We start from the raw sequence: 23,844 nt of genomic DNA on the forward strand, positions 1-23,844 counted from the left end.
TCCTGCGAGCCCCGCCTCCTGCAAATTTCCAATCGATAACTGCGACGTGAAGCTGGGTCCCAGCAGAGGCCTGGAGGTTCTGCGCTCTCGGGTGGGGCGCGCACTTTCCGCGTGTTCTCCGGAACTGGACCAGAGCCAGTAGAGCTGTCAGGTAAGGTCAGGAGGCGATCGATGGAACGGTAAAAGGCAGTGTTCGTTGTCTGGCTCTGATTACCCTTCAACACCATCAGCTTCTTTCCCATCAGTAGATGGTCGCGTCTGTGGGACACTTGCAGCAAAGAGGAACGCGGGAGGGAAGGGATCAGCGATTCCTGACTGAAGTGTTTGGGAGTCAGGCGTTTCTTGTCATCTTTCTACTGTCCATCCAGCTGCTTAGTCCATCTCTCCACCTGCGTATGTAGTGGTACTCTCAGTATGTCTGAAAAAGCACCTCCTCGCCGCTGAAGGAAAAAAAACAACAACCTTTTTTCCTGCTATCTTCCCACTCTTAAAAAATGTTAACTCTCCGGGGCGGCACTGTGGCTCAGTCGGTAAGGCGCCGGCCCCATATACCCGAGGGTGGTGGGTTCAAACCCGGCCCCGGCCGAATTGCAACAAAAAAATAGCCAGGTGTTGTGGCGGGTGCCTGTAGTCCCAGCTACTCGGGAGGCTGAGGCAAGAGAATCGCCTAAGCCCAGGAGTTGGAGGTTGCTTTGAGCTGTGTGAGGCCACGGCACTCTACCGAGGGCCATAAAGTGAAACTCTGTCTCTACAAAAAAAAATGTTAACTCTCCTCTTCCATGTATTTAAGCCAAAAGCCTGTTGTAGTATTGGCATCGTTCATCACACTTCACCTAAAATCCATCACCAAAACCCGTAAGCTTCAGATCCTTACCACTTCCATTGCTATCACTCTGGTCCAAGCCACCCACTGCCATCTGTGCCAGGATATACTGCGAAGTCTATACTTAGTGTGGTGGGAATGGATGATGCTGAAGTATATTGTACTAATCCTATTTGCCGTAGCAAGACCACTGAGACCGGAATTCCTGGTGGTTTTGAGCGAGTCTTTAGCCACGCTGAGCTTTAATTTCTGCAGTTGGAAAGCGGAATTATTCCTACCTTATAAAGTTGTTAACGATAATTAAATGATAAAAATATATGATATACTGGGTAAGTGCTGAACCATTATGTGTTTGGGAAAAAAACTGTTATTACAAATGAGGAATCTGAGGTTTAGAGACAGTGGGTGAATTACCACAAATGCTGTATATAATCATAAATATTTTTAACTTATAACTCAAAATAGGTAAACTAAACTGTAATGTTTAAGGATGTACACGCGTGGATGGGGGGACTGTATAGAAAAGGAAGTGATTGCCATTAAAGATAGAATAGTGACTATTCTTAGAACAAAAACAAGCTGATTTGGGTAGGGGACAAAGAGGGCTCCTAGGTAGCTGATGAGGTTCTCTCTCCTGAGATGAGTGATATTTGTATTATCTTTTGCTGTACAGCAAACTTACCCAAAATTTAGCAGCTTAAGATAACTATAATCATTTATATCTCGCAGTTTCTGCAGGTCAGGAATTTGTTAGCTTGGACTTTTAAGAAGTTACAGTGAAGATGTTACTCAGGCTGAGCCATCTGAAGGCTTGATGGAGAAGAGGCACATTTTCCAAGCTGGTTAATTCATGTGGCTCCCAAGTTTGTGCTGGCTGTTGACAGGAGGCCTCAGTTCCTCCGTGTGGACTTCTCCATAAAGCTTGAGTGTCTTCATTATGTGACAGTTGACTTGCTTCAAGTGAGTCATGTACTAACTTCAGAGTTAGAGTTATCTAAGAGCAACAGTGTCTATTATGATCAAAAATGTCAACTCCATCATGTCCGTAAAATCCTATTGGTTTTACTGGTCAATCCTATTTACTATGGGAGGAGTCTACACAAGGATATTACAAACCAAGAGCCAATAATCATTGGGGGCCAACTTGGAGGGTACCACATGGTTACAAGAGCATTTGCCTCACAGTAACTAAGTAAAATACACATTTGTTTTATGTACTTTCTGTATTTATAGTACATTTATTAAAAAGTGTTTAACAATGACATGTTGACATAAGAAAAAAGCATTCTTTACAAAATCACAAATATTAAAGACACTTCTTATCCTCATTTTAGCTAAACATTTATTATTAATAATAATTTGTGGTGTTTGGGATGCTGTGGTAAGTAGAGAGGATATTGACTTGTCTTTGTTTTTATAGCCTAGTTGAGAAGATATATACAGTAAAACTATTAAAAACTGGTACTGTAATCTTTTTTTTTTCATGCAATGCAATTGTACAAATTCTTGGTTGCAGTTGACAGGAGCCCTACTTACGCAAGCTTAAATAATGCAGAAAGGTATTAGTCCATTTTGCTGAGAAAATGCTAGATCACAGCATCGAAGAAACCAGGGTCTTGGAAACTAGACTCAGTGACTTCTTGCTTTTAGGCCTTTCTCCATATTCTTTCTATCTGGCTTCATTCTTCAGACAGATTTTCTTCATATGACCAAGAAGATGGCCATCCATACCCTAACCTGACATATCCCCAGTTCAGAAACCTCAAGGAGGAGAGCTTCTTTTCCCCACAACCTACATATTAATATCATGTAAGGAAAAACTGCTTATTTTCCCTGATTGGGTCATCCCCTCCCCTGTTGCTGACATACTATACTATAATTGGCTTTCTTTGTGCTCAAGGAAATAGAGGGTATTGATATTGACACTCTCCACTAGAACCACATGGAAGCCAGAGGGCTTGTTTCTCAAAGGGGAGGATGGTGGGCAGGATTAAACAACGTATGTGTAATACACTTTTGTCTCTCTAGCAGCTGGCCTAGCAACCTTGCCCAAGAACTTGTTAGAAATGCAGGACCTCAGGTTCTAGCCCCAGAATTAAATTCTGCTTTTTAAGATATTAGGGCAATTCACATACATAACAAAGTTTGAGAAGCACTTTTCTAGATAATTATTTTAATCCTTTAGGAACTAATAATTACACGATTTTAACTATTTTGAGCGGAAACTTTCCCCCAAAATATTTCCATGTAAATGAAGTATTAATTCTGGCAAGTTCCAAATGAGCAGCTTAAACATAAACTGCTATGGAGACAGGCCTAGAGTAGTCAGGACAGGTTTTATGAAAGAATAGCTTGGCCTTGGAGGAAGGAAATGTCTGTAGTGTGTTTGAGGGCAATCATAAGCCCAGGTGGCTTGAATAATTAATCCTAAAAGAGACAGGTCAGATTGTAAAGGATGACATCTTAGACTTTGCTAGAGTGACTGGTCCTCCACTGCTTGCAAGGTCAAGTTTGTTGAAGGGTCTGAAATAGAGAAGTAACCTAACTTGACTTGTATTGAAAAAATAATGATAAAAGAAAATTTCAGAAAGCCTCTGGCGAGGGTGCTGAGGATGGTTCAGAAGAGAGGCGGTGAGAAAAAGGTGCCTGAACTAAAGTAGTAGTCACACCTGTAGGAAAAAATGCCTGTGAGGAATATCATGGAGGAAGAATTGTCAGAGCTTTGTAAGAGGTCTGAGTGGGAGATAGTGATGACAGTAAGGTAGAAATACAGGGAAGGTGGGAGGTTTGGGGGAAAGGTGATGAGTTATTTGGATTGTTGAGTTTGTGAGCTCCAAAGATAAAGATGTTCAAAAGGCCCTCAAATAGGTATTAGAGCTCTAGAGAGAGCTCGTGGCTGGGGTACATAAAGGTTTATTTCCATTTTGATAAATTAAATATATTTATATATGTAGAAAGAGAGAGTAATTCTTACTTTATTCTATCTGATTTATAGATACAATTGCCATATGAAGTTGAATATGGCAGAAGAAGAGGATTATATGTCTGATTCCTTCATTAATGTCCAGTAAGTAAACATGCATACCTAACATAATGATATGTAAAAGATGTGAGGATTATTAAACGGTGACATTAATTTTAAATGTGAAGTTGGAAAGTTAGTCTTACTTTATGGAAATACCTCCTATGTCTCCATACAAATATACTAGCAGCTCCTTCCTTTTAATATTGACCCTTGATTGTTTTATTGCCCTCATCCAAGGAAATTTACTCCTTTTTTTAAAAAATTTCATTTTATTCTCTTCTAGTTCCTGTTCATTTTTGTTCTTTATTGTTGCCAACCTCCTAGAAAAATTAGTCTAACTTAATGTTTCTAATTTCTTCAGCTCTATACTTTAGTTTGCTACAACCTGACACCAGCCTTCATCATTTCTACTAAAACAGGGATTCTTGGAGATCTGATTATGTTATAGTGTCAGTAGTAACAAAGATGTTCATAGAGATAGTGCTAAAACATTAACTCGTGTCAAGAGAGTATTGGCAAAGTTATGAGAAAACTTCACGTACTCATCTAAAATAACTTCTTCCATTATTGCTCAGAGAAGATGTCAGACCAGGATTACCAATGCTGAGGCAAATCCGAGAAGCCCGTCGAAAAGAAGAAAAGCAACAGGAAGCAAATTTGAAAAATAGGCAGAAGAGTTTAAAAGAAGAAGAACAAGAAAGACGTGACATTGGGCTGAAGAATGCACTAGGCTGTGAAAACAAAGGGTTTGCTTTGCTCCAAAAGATGGGATATAAAAGTGGTCAGGCTCTTGGCAAGAGTGGTAAGTCCTAGGCGGCTCCTGTGGCTCAGTGAGTAAGGCACCAGCCCCATATACTGAGGGTGGCAGGTTCAAACCTGGCCCCAGCCAAACTGCAACAAAAAATGGCCGGGTGTTGTGCAGGTGCCTGTAGTCCCAGCTACTTGGGAGGTTGAGGCAAGAGAATTGCCTAAGCCCAAGAGCTGGAGGTTGCTGTGAGCTGTGATGTTACGGCACTCTACTGAGGGTGACAAAGTGAGACTCTGTCTCTTAAAAAAAAAAAAGAGTGGTAAGTCCCATTCACAGATAGACAGGTGTTCTGAACCACCTAATTCTGATTTATCAATGTGACCAAGTAGCTGATGCTTACTTAATATTTATCCATCTACGTAGAAATTAAGACTTAAGCTTTTTAGTCTCTTATGTGCTAACAAGCCTTGTGGAAAATGTTTATCTTCTCACATTCATTTTAGACCACACAATGTGCCATCAAGAGCTGCTTATCAGCCCAGCTTAACTGTGAAGGCACTAACAGCAGGGTTGGATGTGGCTTACAAATGGAAGCAGCAAAGAAGGGTAACAAGTGATGGGCTAAGAAGTACAATGGCCAGAGACAGTGAAACAGCATTGAGGGGGATGGCAGGACTCTGCCTGCTTACTCTGTACCTGTGGCAAATGTCTGAGTGACCATCCAGTTGAAGATGTTCAATTCTCACTTCCCTTTTTTGAAATGAAATTGCTTATTAAGATGTAGGGACTATATATGTGTGTGTGTGTGTATGTGTTAGAGAGGCTATATATGTCTAGTAGCTTCTGTAAACTATTTTGCTTTTCTCTCTTTTATGGTAATTACTTTGCTTTCTCTTAAGTCTGTCACTCTGTTAGACCTGTGTTATCAGTTTGTCTCTTCTGTCTTTTTTTCTTTATTGGAGACAGGGCCTTACTATTTGCCCAGGCTAGATTCATGTTCCTGGGCTCAAGTGATCCTCCTACCTCAGCCTCTCAAGTAGCTAGAACTATAGACATGCACCACTGTGCATGGCCAGTGTTGTCACTTCTTAAAACCCACCTTCAGGTGGCATAGGAGATTGGCAAGTCAGCCTTTCTGATGACTAGATAGTCAAAGACAAGGGAGATAATTGATTACATGTAAAGTATTGGTGTTCAAATTTTAGTTGCAAGTATTGAAATTGGAAGTGGCATGTATACAGCATGTAAAGATGCATACTGTACTGGCCTCTAGTTTGAGAAAGAATTTCTCTCTTTTTTTTTTTTCCCACTAGAACTGTTTTGGTATTAAAAAATTGTAGTTCGGGCAGCACCTGTGGCTCAGTGGGTAGGGTGCTGGCTCCATATACTGAGGGTGGCGGGTTCGAACCCAGCCCCTGCCAAACTGCAACAAAAAAATAGCCAGGTGTTGTGGCGGGTGCCTGTAGTCCCAGCTACTCGGGAGACTGAGGCAAGAGAATCACTTGAGCCCAAAAGTTTGAGGTTGCTGTGAGCTGTGACACGATGGCACTCTACCGAGGGCAATAAAGTGAGACTCTGTCTCTAAAAAAAAAAAAAATTGCAGTGCTTCAAAATCTTTTGGCTGATTTGTTTTTGCATGTAGAGTAACTTAACAATGGGTGAGGAAGAATTTCTAAAGATGTTTGTGTTTTATTCTCTTTTTTAGGAGATGGTATTGTTGAACCAATTCCTCTCAATGTCAAAACAGGTATGTAATTGTTTTTGAGTGTACTTACGAGTAATAATAACTTTACAATTAGATCTACCATGTGTATTTATTCAATAAATACTTTTTTTATGATGGTACTATTACATTTCTTACTCTAAGAAGCCCTCAGTAAAGTTTTGTTAAAACTTGTAAAGATATTATTTTATTTTATTTTATTTTATTGAGACACAGTCTCACTGTGTCACCCTATGTAGAGTGCTATGACATCACAGCTCACAGCAATCTTAAACTCTTGGGCTTAGCGATTTTCTTGCCTCAGCTTCCCAAGTAGCTAGGACTACAGGAGCCCGACACAATACCTGGCTACTTTTTTGTTGTGGTTGTCGTTGTTTGGCAGGCCTGGCCTGGGTTTGAACCTGCCAGCTCCAGTGAGCTACAGGCGCCAAACCAAACTTCTAAAGATTTTAAACTAGAAATTAAAGTAAGTTTTAGTGTGTATAAAATAAAATTTAAATCAGACAAATATTGGGGGTAGGGATTATTGTAACCACTAAAAGAACGGTGCCTTTTTTTCTTTCTGTTGAAATGTCCAAACAAGTTTTCTGAGATACATTTATCCCCTAAATGTTTTGTTACTACTTTAGATGAATTCAAAAGAAAAAATTTATTTATTATATTTAAATAAAAGTATGACAGTTTGTATTATTTTTCTAATTTTAAAAAAATTGTGTAGTATTACTATAAGGTAAGACTAATGATCTTTGTAAAAATCGGATCATGTTTTGGGGCTTTAAAAAAAACCAGCTGAGCTCCCTTAGCACAGTGGTTACAGTGCTGGCTGGTCACATGCACCGTGGCTAATAGGTTCAAACCTGGCCCGGGCCAGCTGAACAACAACTGTAACAAAAAAATAGCTGGGTGTTGTGGCAGGCGCCTGTAGTCCAGCTACTTGGGAGGCTGAGGCAAGAAAATCGCTTAAGCCCAAGAGATTGAGGTTGCTGTGAGCTGTGATGTCACAGCACTCTACCAAGGGCAACATAGTGAGACTTTGTCTCAAAAAAAAACCAAAAAAAAAAAACCTATGGCCAAGCAAAGAAAGGAACAGGAACAGAATGAGGCTGAGAAAGAAGCTCTAGGTGATGTGGGGAAAGGAGAAAGAATCTGTTAGAAATTTGTTTAGGGTCCAGTTGATTTGTATATTTTTGTTATCACTTAACTTGTAATTTTTGTTTCTGAAGCAAATATTCATGTTGTACAAATTTCTGATTGCCCTTAAAATAGAGACTGGTGGGGAATGTATGATAGATTGTATTTTTATATCATTTTATTTTTATATTTTCATCAGGCCTTGAGAAATATCTTTTAGAACTGTTAAAATAAATGTTCCTACTGTATATTTAAAGTACCTAAAAAACAACCAAAAATTCACTGTTTTCTTCTATTATTCAAGTCAAATGATTTTTGAGTGGTTATACTCAAATGAGAATTGTGTATTAATTTGTAAATATTTACGATGTTGTGTTTTGAAGTACAGAGTCAGGAAGTTTCTCCTCAGAATTTTCTGTTTGAACAGGGAAAAGTGGCATTGGTCACGAGGCGTTATTGAAACGGAAAGCAGAGGAAAAATTAGAAAGCTACAGGAGGAAGATTCACATGAAAAGCCAAGCTGAAGAGAAAGCTGCAGAGCAGTTTCGGTAAAAGCCTATGTTTGAGCTGTTTTTGGTTTCATCTCTTCTTGGTTGTTGTTTGTTCTCTGCTACTTGGATCTATAAAATGGTTAAAGAGAATATAGACCTACATTTTTTTTCTTTCAATTAGAATGCGTCTTAAAACTAAGCAAGATGAAATGAAGCTGGAAGGAGATCTCAGAAGAAGCCAGCGAGCCTGTCAGCAGCTGGATGCCCAGAAGGTGAGCCTCTCACCTGCTTACAGTTCAGGAAAGTGTTTTGGCACCCAGTATGATTTGCCATATATTTTTATTAAAAAAGGAAACTCTAAACCTGGTTTATCTAGTCTTGGACACTTTGAAACTTTTATTTAATGTGCACTACTAACTTGTGGTAATTAATATAATAATGACTTTTACTGCAGGAAGCTGAGTTGTCTGAATTTTTACATTTAATTGTTCTCTGTTGATTTGAATATTGGTTACTCATGACTAGTATGTGCAGCATAGCCTATTTTCAGTTCATATTCAGTGTCTCATGTATGTCTAACTGTAAGATCAAGTGGAATGCTATCTATTTTAAATTGGAATGGTTTAAAAACAATTCTGCCTTGGGTGGCACCTGTGGCTCAAAGGGATAGGGCGCTGGCCCCATATGCTGGAGGTGGTGGGTTCAAACCCAGCCCCGGCCAAAAACTGCAAAAAAAAAAAAAAATTCTGCCTTTGCTTTTATCTTAGATGTACAAGTACCATAAAAATAAAATAACTTCTTTCAAGTCTCAAAATGTTTATAAAATTTTCCTCATGTAATAGAAACAATCTCTCACTTTTCTGTATTTACAAAGTATTTTGTTTTGAATGTATTTCTTGATGCTTGTGATTTCTTAGCATATATTTATTATTTTATACACATAACTAATTTTTCCTGCTATACTCACTGTCAGCAGCAATTTGGAAATAATATTCTAATTGGATTTTCGTCTACATAGTTCATGGGCACGGATGCTTTTACTCTTAAAGCAGCACTCAGTAAGTGTCTATTGAAAGAATGAATTCATGTTGACCTGAACAGATAGTCTCAGGTTTAGCTATGTTGACTTAAGAATAATTCTGTATTTTTAGAACATTCAGGTTCCCAGGGAGGCATGGTACTGGTTGAGGCTTGAGGAGGAGACTGAGGAAGAGGAAGAAGAAGAAAAAGAAGACGAAGATGAATATAAGAGTGAAGATTTAAGTGTATGTTTTGGTTCCATTTCCTTTGTAGTGAGGTGTTGCAGCCTTGGCACTATTCACACTTGGAGCCTGGGTCGTCCTGGGGAACTGTCCTATGCATTGTAAAATGTTCAGCAGCATGCCTGACCTCTGCCCAGCAGTTGCCGGTTGCACCTCTCTTTTTGACAACCAAAAGTGTCTCCAGATATTGTTAAATGTACCCTAAGGGGGCAAGTAATCCATGGTTGACAACTGCTGCATTACAGGATTATTTTATTTAACCCTAAATCAAAATTTCACGTTCCCTTATTGCAGATGACGTGTCTGAGGTTCAGAAACCTTCCAAGACTTACTGCACAGAATCAGAGAGAGACAACCTGTGAAAACTCTTACATTTAAAACTTATTGACCCAAACACTTAACAATGGGTGCATTTTATTTGATGTAAATTACAGCTCAATAAAGTTGATTGGAGATAAAAAAAAAAAAAAAATTTCCTATAATGATCCCCTTTAGTTTCCATTTGTCCTCTCACTTCGGCTTCAGTTTGGATGATGGATTCGCTGCAAATCTAGATATTGAAATTTATACTTTGTTTCCTGTTACAAGTCTGGAAGTGATTCAGCATGTGTAGTTCTTTCCCCCACCCATACACAAAACAATCAAAAAGAAATGAAGCTCATTCTAGAAAGGAAGATACACTCCTTTGGTTACTTGAGTATAAGAATTTTGTAGAAAATATTCACTATTTGAGACGCCTATGTTTCACTTAACTGGGAGACAACTGATGAGACCCTGTAGGGCAAAAGGAGACAGTGTTTATCTTCACCTTATCTGAGGGAAATAGATGCCTTGAACATAGAAAGGGTCTCTAAAGGATGCTGATTATAATAAGCCAGCCCAAACTATTTTTGAGTGTTAACAAGTAGTCCTTAATGTGTCTGGCAGATGCATGAACATCTCAGGGTGGCTAATAAACTGGAACATATTTGAATATATTACTTCTGCCCTTGATGCCGCTAATAACTGCTCAAGAGTATAATAGAAGATTTACAGCATTAGGCTAATTCAGCATTATCTAAGAACCAGAAAACTCAGGTTCTATTCAATGTGAGCTATCAATATATACTTGCCTCCTCTCTATCTAGGTCCTGGAAAAATTACAAATATTGACTAGTTATTTAAGACAAGAGCATCTGTATTGTATTTGGTGTGGAACAGCCTATGAAGGTAAGAAAATGCTTTGTACTTCATAAAAATATTGAATGTATGTAAGTGTGCTTTGATGTTTTAGTGAAAGTCACATTTCTAACAGAGACTAGAAATGTTTTATTCCATTCAAATGGCAATGTGAGGCCAATATCTTTAAAAATAGTGCATCTAGAAATAATTGAGGCCTTATTAAAATTACACATAACTTTTCAGACACTAAATGCACAGAAGGGAATTTTTCAGTGTTTTTTTTTTTTTTTCAAAAGAAACAATTTAAAATTAACTGAAGATGATGACATTTTTTCATACTTTATTTTTAAAGATTCTTTCTTTTCTTTCTTGGGATACAGATACTCAAAAGGTGTTTATGTTAAATCTTTACAACTAATTTTTTTTTTTTTTTTCTTTTGAGACAGAGTGTTGCTATTGCCCTGGGTAGAGTGCTGTGGTGTCACAGCTCACAGCAACCTCAAACTCCTGGGCTTAAGCAATTATCTTGCCTCAGCTTCCCAAGTAGCTGGGACTACAGGCACCCACCACAACACCCGGCTATTTTTTATTGCAATTGTCATTGTTGTTTTGGCAGGCTAAGTGGCTGGGACTACAGGCGCCTACCACAACACCCGGCTATTTTTTTTTTTTTGGTAGAGACAGAGTTTCACTTTATTGCCCACAGTAAAGTGCCGTGGCATCACACAGCTCACAGCAACCTCCAGCTCCTGGGCTTAGGCGATTCTCTTGCCTCAGCCTCTGGAGTAGCAGGGACCACAGGTGCCCGCCACAATGCCCGGCTATTTTTTTATTGCAGTTTGGCCAGGGCCAGGTTTGAACCTACCACCCTCGGTATATGGGGCGAGCGCCCTGCCCACTGAGCCACAGGCACTGCCCTACACCCGGCTATATTTTATTACAATTGTCATTGTTGTTTTGGCAGGCTCAGGCCAGATTTTAACCCGTCAGTTCCAGTGTATGTGGCTGGTGCCCTCACCGCTGAGCCACAGGTGCCGAGACATCTTTAGAACTAATTTTCATGTAGTGTGATAGACTATTGTCCCTATACCATAAAAATTGGATACGCTGAAATCCACTCCATTTTTTTTTCATTGTAAGAAATGGTTTAAAATTTGCCAAATGCCAAGTGCTACTACTCCTAACATATATGCCCAAGCTGCCTTTGCTAACTTGTATTTAAGAAGTTTGTACTGGGAGTAGAGAGCAAGATGGTGGCCGAGTAATAGCTTCCTTGCATCTGGGCACCGGAAGTCTGGGGAGATAGGACTCCAGGCATCTCTGGCTGGTGGGATCTGCCTATCATCACCCCTTTGAGGATACAGAGAGTCAGCAAGAGACTTCTGGACCCCAAGAGGAGGACTAAAACAGTGGAAAACCAGCACGAGAACTTAAAGAGCAAGAGGAAGTGAAAGGAAAATTAGGGCAAGGAAACAGATAAAAGAAATCACTCATGAGGAAGAATTAGCAGAAAACTCCAGGCAACATGAAGAACCAGTCCAGAACAACCCCTCCAAGGGACCATGAGGTAGCTACTGCAGAGGATTCCACCTATAAAGAAATGTTAGGAATGACAGAAAGGGAATTTAGAATATACATGGTGAAAGCAATGAAAGAAATGATGGAAACAATGAAGGAAACTGCTAATAAAGTGGAAAATAACCAAACGGAAATCCAAAAACAGAATCAAGTAAGAGATGAATGATACGAAGAATATAAAAAGGATATAGCAGAGCTGAAGGAAGTGAAACAGTCAATTAGGGAACTTAAAGATGCAATGGAAAGTATCAGCAACAGGTTAGACCATGCAGAAGAAAGAATTTCAGAGGTAGAAGACAAAGTTCTTGAGATAACTCAGATAGCAAAAGAGTCAGAAAAGAAGAGAGAGAAAGCAGAACGTTCACTGTCAGAATTATGGGATTTTATGAAGCATTCCAACATACGAGTTACAGGAATCCCAGAAGGGGAAGAAGAATGCCCCAGAGGAATGGAAGCCATACTAGAGAATATTATAAAAGAAAATTTCCCAAATATCACCAAAGATTCTGACACACTGCTTTCAGAGGGCTTTCAGAGGGTTGACCCCAGGTCGCCTCAACTCTAACCGAGCTTCTCCAAGACACATTGTGATGAACCTGTCCAAAGTCAAGACAAAAGAAAAGATTCTGCAAGCTGCCAGGAGTAAGCGCCAGTTGACCTACAGGGGCAAATCCATCAGAGTGACCGCAGACTTCTCTAATGAAACTTTCCAAGCAAGAAGACAATGGTCATCTACCTTTAATCTACTTAAACAGAACAATTTCCAGCCCAGAATTCTGTACCCTGCTAAGCTAAGCTTCAAAATTGACGGAGAAATCAAATCATTTACGGATATACAGACATTGAGAAAATTCACCACAACAAGACCAGCTCTACAGGAAATACTTCAACCTGTTCTGCACACTGACCACCACAATGGATCAGCAGCAAAGTAAGAACTCAGAAATTAAAGGACAGAACCTAACCTCCACACTGATGCAAAAGATAAAACTAAGCAATGGACTGTCACAAAATAAGATGAATAGAATACTACCACACTTATCAATTATCTCAATTAATGTTAATGGCTTGAATTCCCCACTGAAGAGACATAGATTGGTTGACTGGATTAAAAAACACAAGCCATCCATTTGCTGTCTGCAAGAAACACACCTGGCTTCAAAAGACAAATTAAAGCTCCAAGTCAAGGGTTGGAAGACAATTTTTCAGGCAAATGGCATTCAGAAGAAAAGAGGAGTTGCAATCTTATTTTCAGATTCATGTGGATTTAAAGCAACTAAAGTCAAAAAAGACAAAGATGGTCACTTTATATTGGTCAAGGGAAAAATATAACAAGAAGATGTTTCAATTCTAAATATTCATGCACCCAATTTAAATGCTCCCAGATTCTTGAAACAGACCTTACTCAGTCTGAGCAATATGATATCTGATAATACCATAATAACAGGGGAGTTTAACACTCCTCTTACAGAGCTGGACAGATCCTCTAAACAGAAATTAAACGAAGATATAAGAGATTTAAATGAGACCCTAGAACAACTGTGCTTGATAGACGCATATAGAACACTCCATCCCAAAGATAAAGAATATACATTCTTCTCGTCACCCCATGGAACATTCTCCAAAATTGATCATATCCTGGGACACAAAACAAATATCAATAGAATCAAAAGAATTGAAATTTTACCTTGTATCTTCTCAGACCATAAGGCACTAAAGGTGGAACTCAACTCTAACAAAAACACTCGACCCCACCCAAAGGCATGGAAATAAAACAATCTTCTGTTGAATAACAGATGGGTGCAGGAAGAAATAAAACAGGAAAGCATTAACTTCCTTGAGCATAACAACAATGAAGACACAAGCTACCAAAACCTGTGGGATACTGCAAAAGCAGTTTTGAGAGGAAAATTTATCGCTTTAGATGCCTACATTCAAAAAACAGAGAGGGCATCAAAAATCTCACAAGCCATCTTATGGAATTGGAAAAAAAAAGAACAATCTAAGCCTAAACTCAGTAGAAGAAAAGAAATATCCAAAATCAAATCAGAGATCAATGAAATTGAAAACAAAAGAATCATTCAGAAAATTAATGAAACAAGAAGTTGGTTTTTTGAAAAAATAAATAAAATAGATAAACCATTGGCCAGACTAATGAGAAATAGAAAAGTAAAATCTCTAGTAACCTCAATCAGAAATGATAAAGGGGAAATAACAACTGATCCCACAGAGATACAAGAGATCATCTCTGGATACTACCAGAAACTCTATGCCCAGAAATTTGACAATGTGAAGGAAATGGATCAATATTTGGAATCACACCCTCTCCCTAGATTTACCCAGGAAGAAATAGAGCTACTGAACAGACCAATTTCAAGCACTGAGATCAAAGAAACAATAAAAAATCATCCAACCAAAAAATGCCCTGGTCCAGATGGCTTCACACCAGAATTCTATCAAACCTTCAAGGAAGAGCTTATTCCTGTACTGCAGAAATTATTCCAAAAAATTGAGGAAGAAGGAATCTTCCCCAACACATTCTATGAAGCAAACATCACCCTGATACCAAAACCAGGAAAAGACCCAAACAAAAAGGAGAATTTCAGACCAATCTCACTCATGAATATAGATGCAAAAATTCTCAACAAAATCCTAGCCAATAGATTACAGCTTATCATCAAAAAAGTCATACATCGCGCGGCGCCTGTGGCTCAGTGAGTAGGGCGCCGGCCCCATATGCTGAGGGTGGCAGGTTCGGACCCAGCCCCGGCCAAACTGCAACAGAAAAATAGCCGGGCGTTGTGGCGCGTGCCTGTGGTCCCAGCTGCTCGGGAGGCTGAGGCAGGAGAATCGCGGAAGTCCAAGAGCTGGAGGTTGCTATGAGCCGTGTGATGCCACGGCACTCTACCTGAGGGTGGTACAGTGAGACTCTTGTCTCTACAAAAAAAAAAAAAAGTCATACATCATGATTAAGTAGACTTCATCCCAGGGATGCAAGGCTCGTTTAACATACGCAAGACCATAAACGTTATCCACCATATTAACAGAAGCTAAAATAAAGATCACATGATCCTCTCAATAGATGCAGAAAAAGCATTTGATAAAATCCAGCATCCTTTTCTAATTAGAACACTGAAGAGTATAGGCATAGGTGGCACATTTCTAAAACTGATTGAAGCTATCTATGACAAACCCACAGCTAATATTTTACTGATTGGAGTAAAACTGAAAGCTTTTCCTCTTAGAACTGGAACCAGACAAGGTGATCCTCTGTTACCTTTACTATTCAACATAGTGCTGGAAGTTCTAGCCAATACAATTAGGCAAGACAAGGAAATAAAGGGGATCCAAATGGGAGCAGAGGAGGTCAAACTCTGCTCAAACTCCCACTTTGCTGACGACATGATCTTATACTTAGAGAACCCCAAAGACTCAACCACAAGAATCCTAGAAGTCATCAAAAAATATAGTAATGTTTCAGGATATAAAATCAATGTCCAGGGCGGCGCCTGTGGCTCAGTGAGTAGGGCGCCGGCCCCATATGCCGAGGGTGGCTGGTTCGGACCCAGCCCCAGCCAAACTGCAACAGAAAAATAGCCGGGCGTTGTGGCGGGCGCCTGTAGTCCCAGCTGCTCGGGAGGCTGAGGCAAGAGAATCGCGTAGGCCCAAGAGTTAGAGGTTGCTGTGAGCCGTGTGACGCCACGGCACTCTACCCGAGGGCGGTACAGTAAGACTCTGTCTCTACAAAAAAAAAAAAAAAAAAAAAAAAAATCAATGTCCAGAAGTCAGTAGCCTTTGTGTACACCAATAACAGTCAAGATGAGAAGCTAATTAAGGACACAACTCCCTTCACCATAGGTTCAAAGAAAATGAAATACCTAGGAATATACCTAACGAAGGAGGTGAAGGACCTCTATAAAGAAAACTATGAACTCCTCAGAAAGGAAATAGCAGAGGATATTAACAAATGGAAGAACATACCATGCTCATGGATGGGAAGAATCAACATTGTTAAAATGTCTATACTTCCCAAAGCAATCTACCTATTCAATGCCATTCCTATCAAAATACCAACATCGTACTTTCAAGATTTGGAAAAAATGATTCTGCGTTTTGTATGGAACCGGAAAAAACCCCGTATAGCTAAGGCAGTTCTCTGTAACAAAAATAAAGCTGGGGGCATCAGTATACCAGATTTTAGTCTGTACTACAAAGCCATAGTGCTCAAGACAGCATGGTACTGGCACAAAAACAGAGACATAGACACTTGGAATCAAATTGAAAACCAAGAAATGAAACTAACATTTTACAACCACCTAATCTTTGATAAACCAAACAAGAACATACCTTGGGGGAAAGACTCGCTATTCAATAAATGGTGTTGGGAGAACTGAATGTCTACATGTAAAAGACTGAAACTGGACCCACACCTTTCCCCACTCACAAAAATTGATTCAAAATGGATAAAGGACTTAAATTTAAGGCATGAAACAATAAAAATCCTCAAAGAAAGCATAGGAAAAACACTGGAAGATATTGGCCTGGGGAAAGACTTCATGAAGAAGACTGCCATGGCAATTGCAACAACAACAAAAATAACAAATGGGACTTCATTAAACTGAAAAGCTTCTGTACAGCTAAGGAGACAATAACCAAAGCAAAGGGACAACCTACACAATGGGAAAGGATATTTGCATATTTTCAATTAGACAAAAGCTTGATAACTAGGATCTATAGAGAACTCAAATTAATCCACATGAGAAAAGCCAAGAATCCCATATATCAATGGGCAAGAGACATGAATAGAACCTTCTCTGAAGATGACAGACGAATGGCTAACAAACACATGAAAAAATGTTCATCATCTCTATATATTAGAGAAATGCAAATCAAAACAACCCTGAGATATCATCTAACCCCACATCACAAAATCTCAAAACTGCAGATGCTGGCGTGGATGTGGAGAGAAGGGAACACTTTTACACTGCTAGTGGGACTGCAAACTAGTACAACCTTTCTGGAAGGAAGTATGGAGAAACCTCAAAGCACTCAAGCTAGACCTCCCATTTGATCCTGCAATCCCATTACTGGGCATCTACCGAGAAGGAAAAAAAATCCTTTTATCATAAGGACACTTGTACTAGACTGTTTATTACAGCTCAATTTACAATCGCCAAAATGTGGAAACAGCGTAAATGCCCACCAACCCAGGAATGGATTAACAAGCTGTGGTATATGTATACCATGGAATACTATTCAGCTATTAAAAAAATGGAGACTTTACATCCCTCTATTAACCTGGATGGACGTGGAAGACATTATTCTTAGTAAAGCATCACAAGAATGGAGAAGCATGAATCCTATGTACTCAATTTTGATATGAGGACAATTAATGACAATTAAGGGTATGGGGGGGAGGAAAAGCAGAAAGAGGGATGGAGGGAGGGGGTGGGGCCTTTGTGTGTGTCACACTTTATGGGGGCAAGACATGATTGCAGGAGGGACTTTACCTAACAATTGCAATCGGTGTAACCTGGCTTATTGTACCCTCAATGAATCCCCAACAATAAAAAAGAAAAAAAAAAAAAAGGGTGGCGCCTGTGGCTTAGTGAGTAGGGCGCCGGCCCCATATGCCGAGGGTGGTGTGTTCAAACCCAGCCCCAACCAAACTGCAACAACAAAAAAAAAATAGCCGGGTGTCGTGGCGGGCGCCTGTAGTCCCAGCTGCTCTGGAGGCTGAGGCAAGAGAATCGCGTAAGCCCAAGAGTTAGAGGTTGCCATGAGCCGTGTGACGCCACGGCACTCTACCCAAATGGCGGTACAGTGAGACTCTGTCTCTACAAAAAAAAAAAAAATTTCTCCTTAAAAAAAAAAAAGAAGTTTGTACTGGAGATTGAAGAATTTTTATTTTCTAGAGTAGTTTACTATAAGAGTTGTATTAATTTTTTATTTTCCTCATATATATTACAGATAAAGAAGACCTATCTTCAAATTGCCCAGGACCAACTTCTGCAGATCATGATTAAGATTATTTCCAATAAAGTGGAACCTATAAAATGTTACTGTTTCCTAGAGGTGGATAATTCAGCAGTTTGAAATTCCAAATGTTTTATGCCAGTGAAGAAAATGGTCCTTTACATATGTTTTGTTCTTTTTGTACTGTAGAGTACCTACTTTGTACTTTAGAAAATAATAAATTGTTCACTAACTTGGAAAAAATAATGCAAGGCTATTTCAGAACATTAAGTGCCATACACATAGTTATAATTTATGGCTGTATTGTGATGCTTGTGAGGTTTAAGGATACCTATAAGTAACTCTTATTCCCCTCTTCACGTTGGAACACAGTGAGAAGTAAGACAGAGTCAGAGGGAGCTAAAAAATACTGGCTTTCTCAGTGATGAAGCTGAATTAGGGAATAACGTTGACCCTTTCTCCAATCAGACTCCTCATATTTCCACCTGATTGGAGAGAACTGCAGGATTCTGCCTTGTTGGGCCAGAGCCCATCTTTGCATTCTGAGACCAGTTAGCTTTCACAGTTAAGGAATCCACCAGGGGCTGAGCCACAGATACTGTCTTCCTCCTCTCAATATCACCTATGAGATAAGACTGTTCTCTGTTGAGAAAGAATGAACAAGGGTTCAGGGAACTTGTTCCCACCCTTTTTCTTCCAAGAAGTTCCTTTCCCTTTACCCAATAAGACTGATGTCAGAGGCAATGTTCTACTAAGACTACCAAAGTCCTGTCAGTTTTAGAGATGAAGTAACTATCAGTTTCTTTTTTTTTTGTAATTATCTATTTCTGGTAAAATCAAGAGTTTTCATTGTAAATGATCTGTTGTAAGTTTTTGGGCTAAAGAAACTTAAGAATTTAGTCAGCATTTGTTGACGTAAGTGAACATCACAGTTATTGTCAGTTGAGTTTAAGCCAAACACATGCATAGAAAAGGATCTTCCTATTAATGGAAGGTGATAATTTTAGGATATATGTTAATTTCAGTTTAGTATATTTAACTTTTGTTAAATAAAGTGGTTGAGTTTTTTGGAGTTTTTGTTTTGTTTTGTTTTTTTGCATTTTTTGGCCAGGGCTGGGTCTGAACCCACCACCTCCAGCATATGGGGCTGGCGCCCCACCCTTTTGAGCCACAGGCACCTCCAAAATAAAGTGTTTTTAAAATTTCAAAAAAAAAAGTGGTTCTACTCTGTGTCCAATTGTTTGGGCGCAAATTATCCTGAGCGTGGCTCCCAAAGGGTTCCTGAGAAATTAGTGATCAAGATGCCTGGTAAACCACATGTTTCCAAGAAAAAGTCTCAACAGTTAAAAAGAAATTCAAAAAGAAAAACATGATGATGAAGAGTTGTCAGAGAAAAAGGTTAGAAACACAGGAAAAAGAAAACTGATGATGATGAAGAGTTGTCAGAGAAAAAGGTTAGAAACACAGGAAAAAGAAAAAATCATCCAAACCATCTGTCTTCTGAAGGACAAACAAAGCATACTAATATAAAACAGATAAGGATAGCACCTAACAAAAGGAATACCTGGCAAGCACTTTCAAAGAGTAGCAGATAGCATTTGCAAACAATAATGGAATCAGTAATAATAACAATTTTGAGTAATAGTAGTCAAGAAAAAGAAGAAATACAGTATCATCTCAACTTACCGAAAAAAAGATTACTACAACTTTGTGAAACCCTGGAAGTCCTTCCTGAAAAGCTGAAGGATTTAACTCATGTGTCAAGTCTACTGGATGTGGAAAGGGCACAGGAGCAAGCTAATAAAGACGTCTGGCATTATTGCAGGAAGAAATAGAAAGAATGGTAGAGACTGCAGAATTGATGACTGAGGATATTCAGAGCCTAAGAAACAAAATTGAAATTCTGGAAAGTGAGGTAGAAGAGGAAGAGAAGACACTAAAACAAGTGCTTCAAACGGATAGTAGGAGTGGACTCTTTCTTCCAGAACTTTCTCTGAAAAACTCTCTGAAAAGTCTCAAAGCAGCCACACTTCAGAAAGAAATTTTGACACTAATTCCAAACCAGAATGCTCTTCTAAAGGACTTGGATGTGCTTCATAATTCCTCCCAGATTAAGAACATGTTAAAGCTCATTGAAGAAGCCTGTAAGAAACTGGATGCCACCTGAAGAGTTTTTTCTTAAATTGTCCCATATTAATGTTTATGACTTATAAAGCTATTAACCTATGGTGATATTGCAGAGGCTGAGGCTTCTGTAGGATTTATTATGCCCTGATAGGTACTTTAAAATTAGCCTCTGTAGGTCTATCATTAGTATCTAATGTAGTTCTGAAAACTCTTTTTAGCAGTTGTCACAGCTAGAAAAATCAGCATTTATATTGTCGTATCTGCAATTACTTGCCTAAAACCATTAAAAAGAATAGTAGGCATGACCTAATAGTTTATAATGGTTAAAAGGAACTCATTTATTGGTTAAACGTGGAATTGTAGTGTGTAAATTATGTACAGTACCTAGTATGGAAAAGCATAGGAGTTTGCTATTATTAATTCTGTAGCTGATGGGTTGTATTTTCTGCCTGATCATTTAGAAGATGGAAAAATCCTCATTTTTTTTACCTCGCTCCTTAGTCTTTTTGGAAAGTAGTTAAGAATTGCCAGGTATGTTTAACTTAGGAGGTAACATTAATATTTTATTTCGTTGGTAGGTAACTGAATCAATTTATTTTCTACTGTCAAGAAAGCATATCTTTACTTAAGAAAATTATTTTAAAAGGAACGGTAGCACATTTATTCCCCCACAATAAAAAACAACCAAAAACAAAACAAAACACAAAACCTTTCTTATAAACCTTTCCCAATGTATAATTAGCTAATTAGCTTATTATATATGTGTGTGAATAAAGTGTCACAAATATATCAAAAATCTTTTCTTACCAACTGTAGTATATTGTCTTGTGCTCTGATTTTATCTATTTGTAAAATAAAATGACTGCAATCTAAAAAAAATCTCAAAAAAAAAGAAAGAAAGAAAAAAGAAACTTAAGAATTGTGAGGAACCTAAAATATCACATGATCCAAGTACTTATGGAATTTGGAAACCCCTGGACAAGGTTCCTAGCAGGTGTTGATTAAACTTCTACCTTTTAAAGTAAGGACAAACCACATGGCACATTACTAGAGTTCCACCCAGGATCAGACATCAAAATCATAAACATTTTAAAAAGTTCCTATGCTCAGGTGTCTCCACTAGTAATTTTGATTCAACTAGTCTAGGATAATTGCTGGATATCTACATTTATTTTAAAGTCCCAAGAGTGAGTCCAATAAGCACCTGCAGATAAATGCTAGTGCTGGTTGGTTAAACAGAACACCACTATTCTTCGGATAGAACTGTGATTTCACTTGTGTGGCTTTACAGTTTACTTTTTAAGTTGCACTGAACAAGAGATCAACCTCTTTTATTAGAAGCAGCATACACAAGAAACAGGAGAAGCTAACCTACACTTGTGTAGGAGAAGCTAACCTACACTTGTGTAAATTGGTAGTACAACCTGTATTAATTTTTGACCTAATGTAACGTAATTTACTTGTTCTTCAGTTTAACTGGGGAAGCTTTAAAAAATAATATGAGTCCTATCTACCCCCAGGGGTTCTGATGGAATTGGTCACTGTGGCTTGAGCATCCTACCCTTGATTCTAAGATGAGAATCATTAATCTAGTTAGCTCAAATTTGGGTTCCCACTTAATGGGGAATGGATGTTATGAGTTACGTCTCTAGTAATAGCTATAAGCCTTTATAAAAGTTATTTTCTCTTACTGTAAGAGTTATTGTTTTCCGCTAAGCCTAAATTTGGCTCATTTTAAAAATCATATAATTCCACGGCAGTTTTAGGATGGTAGTTGGATGCAGTTATAGTTTAGATGTATAAATGTAAACGTCATGCTGTAATTTGGTCCCCAGTGTTAGAGGTGATCTAATGGGAGGTGATTGATTTATGGAGGAGGATCCCTCATGAATAGATTAATGCCCTGGGGTAGGAGGGCACCAGGAGTTCCTAATCTCTTAGTTTCCTCCAGAACTGACTGGGTTTTTTTTGTATTTTTTTAATTTTTTTTTATTAAATCATAGGTGTGTACATTAATGCAATCATGGGATACAATGTGCTAGTTTTAGATACAATTTGAAATATTTTTATCAAATGGGTTAACATAGCCTTCACCGCATTTTCTTAGTTATTGTATTAAGACATTTATATTCTTCACTTAGTAAATGTAGGTGTGGTCCCAACAATTACCCTCCCTCACCTGTCCTCACCCTTCTCTCCCTCTTCCTGTTTCCCCTTATTCTTGGACTATAATTGGATTATAGCTTTCATATGAAAGCTATAAATTGGTTTCATAGTAGGGCTGAGTACACTGGATACTTTTCCTTCCATTCTTGAAATACTTTGCTAAGAAGAATATGTTCCTGCTCCATCCATGTAAACATGAAAGAGGTAATGTTTCCATCTTTCTTTAAGGCTGCATAATATTTCATGGTGTACATATACCACAATTTATTAATCCATTCATGGATCGATGGGCACTTAGGCTTCTTCCATGACTTATCAATTATGAATTGGGCTGCAATAAACATTCTGATACAAATATCTTTGTTAGAATGTGATTTTTGGTCTTCTGGATATATACCTAGTAGAGGAATTATAGCATCGAATGGCAGGTCTATTTTTAGATCTCTAAGTGTTCTCCAAGCATCTTTCCAAAAGGAACATATTAGTTTACATTCCCACCAGCAGTGTAGAAGTGTGCCCTTTTCTCCAAATCTCCATTTGGAGATTTTGTGATGTGGGCTAATCTTACTGGAGTTAGATGATATCTCAAAGTAGTTTTGATTTGCATTTCTCTGATGATTAAGGATGACGAGCATTTTTTCATGTGTCTGTAGGCCGTGCACCTGTCTTCTTCAGAGAAGTTTCTCTTCAAGTCCCTCGCCCACCCTGAGGTGGGATCACTTGTTCTTTTCTTGCTAATATGTTAGAGTTCTCTGTGGATTCTGGTTATTAAACCTTTGTCGGAGACATAACCTGCGAATATCTTCTCCCATTTTGAGGGCTGTCTGCTAGCTTTACTTACTGTGTTCTTGGCTGTGCAGAAGCTTTTTAGTTTGATCAGGTCCCAGTAGCGTATTATTGGTGTTGCTTCAATTGCCCAGAGCGTACTCCTAATAAAATATTCGCCCCGGCCAATTTCTTCAGTGTTTTGCCTGCACTTTCTTCTAGTATTTTTATAGTTTCATGTCTTAAGTTTAAGTCTTTAATCCAGTGAGAGTCTACTGTAGTTAATGGTGAAAAGTGTGGGTCCAGTTTCAGTCTTCTACAGGTCGCCGGCCAGTTCACCCAGAACCATTTGTTAAATAGGGAATCTTTTCCCCATTGAATGTTTTTTATTGGTTTGTAAAAGTTCAAATAATGGTTAAGTAGCTGTATTCATCTCTTGGATCTCTATTCTATTCCATATGTCTACCTCTCTGTTTTTGGGCCAGTACCATGCTATTTTGATCACTATAGATTTATAGTAAAATCTGAGGTGTGGTAGTGTGATTCCTCCTGCTTTGTTTTTATTGCTGAGTAATGTCTTGGCTATTTGAGGTTTTTTCTGATTCCATATAAAATGAAGTATTATTTTTTTGAGATCTTTAAAGTATGACAGTGGAGCTTTCATAGTGATTGCATTAAAACTGTATATTGCTTTGGGTAGTACAGATATTTTAACAATGTTGATTCTTCCAGCCGTGAGCATGGTATGTTTTTTCATTTGTTAACATCTTCAGCTGTTTCTTTTCTTAGAGTTTCATAGTTCTCTTTATAGAAATCTTTCACATCCTTTGTTAGGTAAACTCCCAAATATTTCATTTTCTTTGGCACT

The 23,844-nt window shown here is 38.6% G+C and overlaps 1 protein-coding gene and 1 pseudogene across 6 annotated transcripts; both read left to right on the forward strand.

Moving 5' to 3' along the window:
• Nucleotides 1-17: 17 nt before the first annotated feature.
• Nucleotides 18-18,004, forward strand: GPATCH11 (G-patch domain containing 11). 6 transcript variants are annotated; one of them, XM_053589485.1, is made up of 10 exons: nt 18-151; nt 2,514-2,632; nt 3,819-3,890; nt 4,424-4,650; nt 6,302-6,343; nt 7,878-7,998; nt 8,123-8,213; nt 9,093-9,206; nt 10,331-10,412; nt 17,913-18,004. In XM_053589485.1, exons 3-10 carry the CDS (start codon nt 3,832-3,834, stop codon nt 17,966-17,968), a joined length of 792 nt encoding a protein of 263 aa, XP_053445460.1. In that variant the 5' UTR covers nt 18-151; nt 2,514-2,632; nt 3,819-3,831; the 3' UTR covers nt 17,969-18,004. The 6 variants fall into 6 exon arrangements, with proteins under 6 accessions (XP_053445460.1, XP_053445463.1, XP_053445462.1 ...); XM_053589488.1 differs by having other exon boundaries at nt 4,429-4,650; XM_053589487.1 differs by having other exon boundaries at nt 2,518-2,632.
• A 1,116-nt stretch (nt 18,005-19,120) lies between these two features.
• Nucleotides 19,121-21,406, forward strand: LOC128584530 (centromere protein Q-like; annotated as a pseudogene).
• The last annotated feature ends 2,438 nt before the right edge of the window (nt 21,407-23,844 follow it).

This window comes from Nycticebus coucang, chromosome 4 (assembly GCF_027406575.1).
Source record: "Nycticebus coucang isolate mNycCou1 chromosome 4, mNycCou1.pri, whole genome shotgun sequence".
NCBI lineage: Eukaryota > Metazoa > Chordata > Mammalia > Primates > Lorisidae > Nycticebus > Nycticebus coucang.

Excerpts from the sequence above, each read along its gene's own strand:
- GPATCH11 (XM_053589485.1), top strand. The coding sequence starts at position 3,832 with ATGAAGTTGAATATGGCAGAAGAAGAGGATTATATGTCTGATTCCTTC. Across the intron at positions 6,344-7,877 it reads TCCTCTCAATGTCAAAACAG|GGAAAAGTGGCATTGGTCAC; the intron begins GTATGTAATTGT and ends CTGTTTGAACAG. Across the intron at positions 8,214-9,092 it reads AGCAGCTGGATGCCCAGAAG|AACATTCAGGTTCCCAGGGA; the intron begins GTGAGCCTCTCA and ends CTGTATTTTTAG.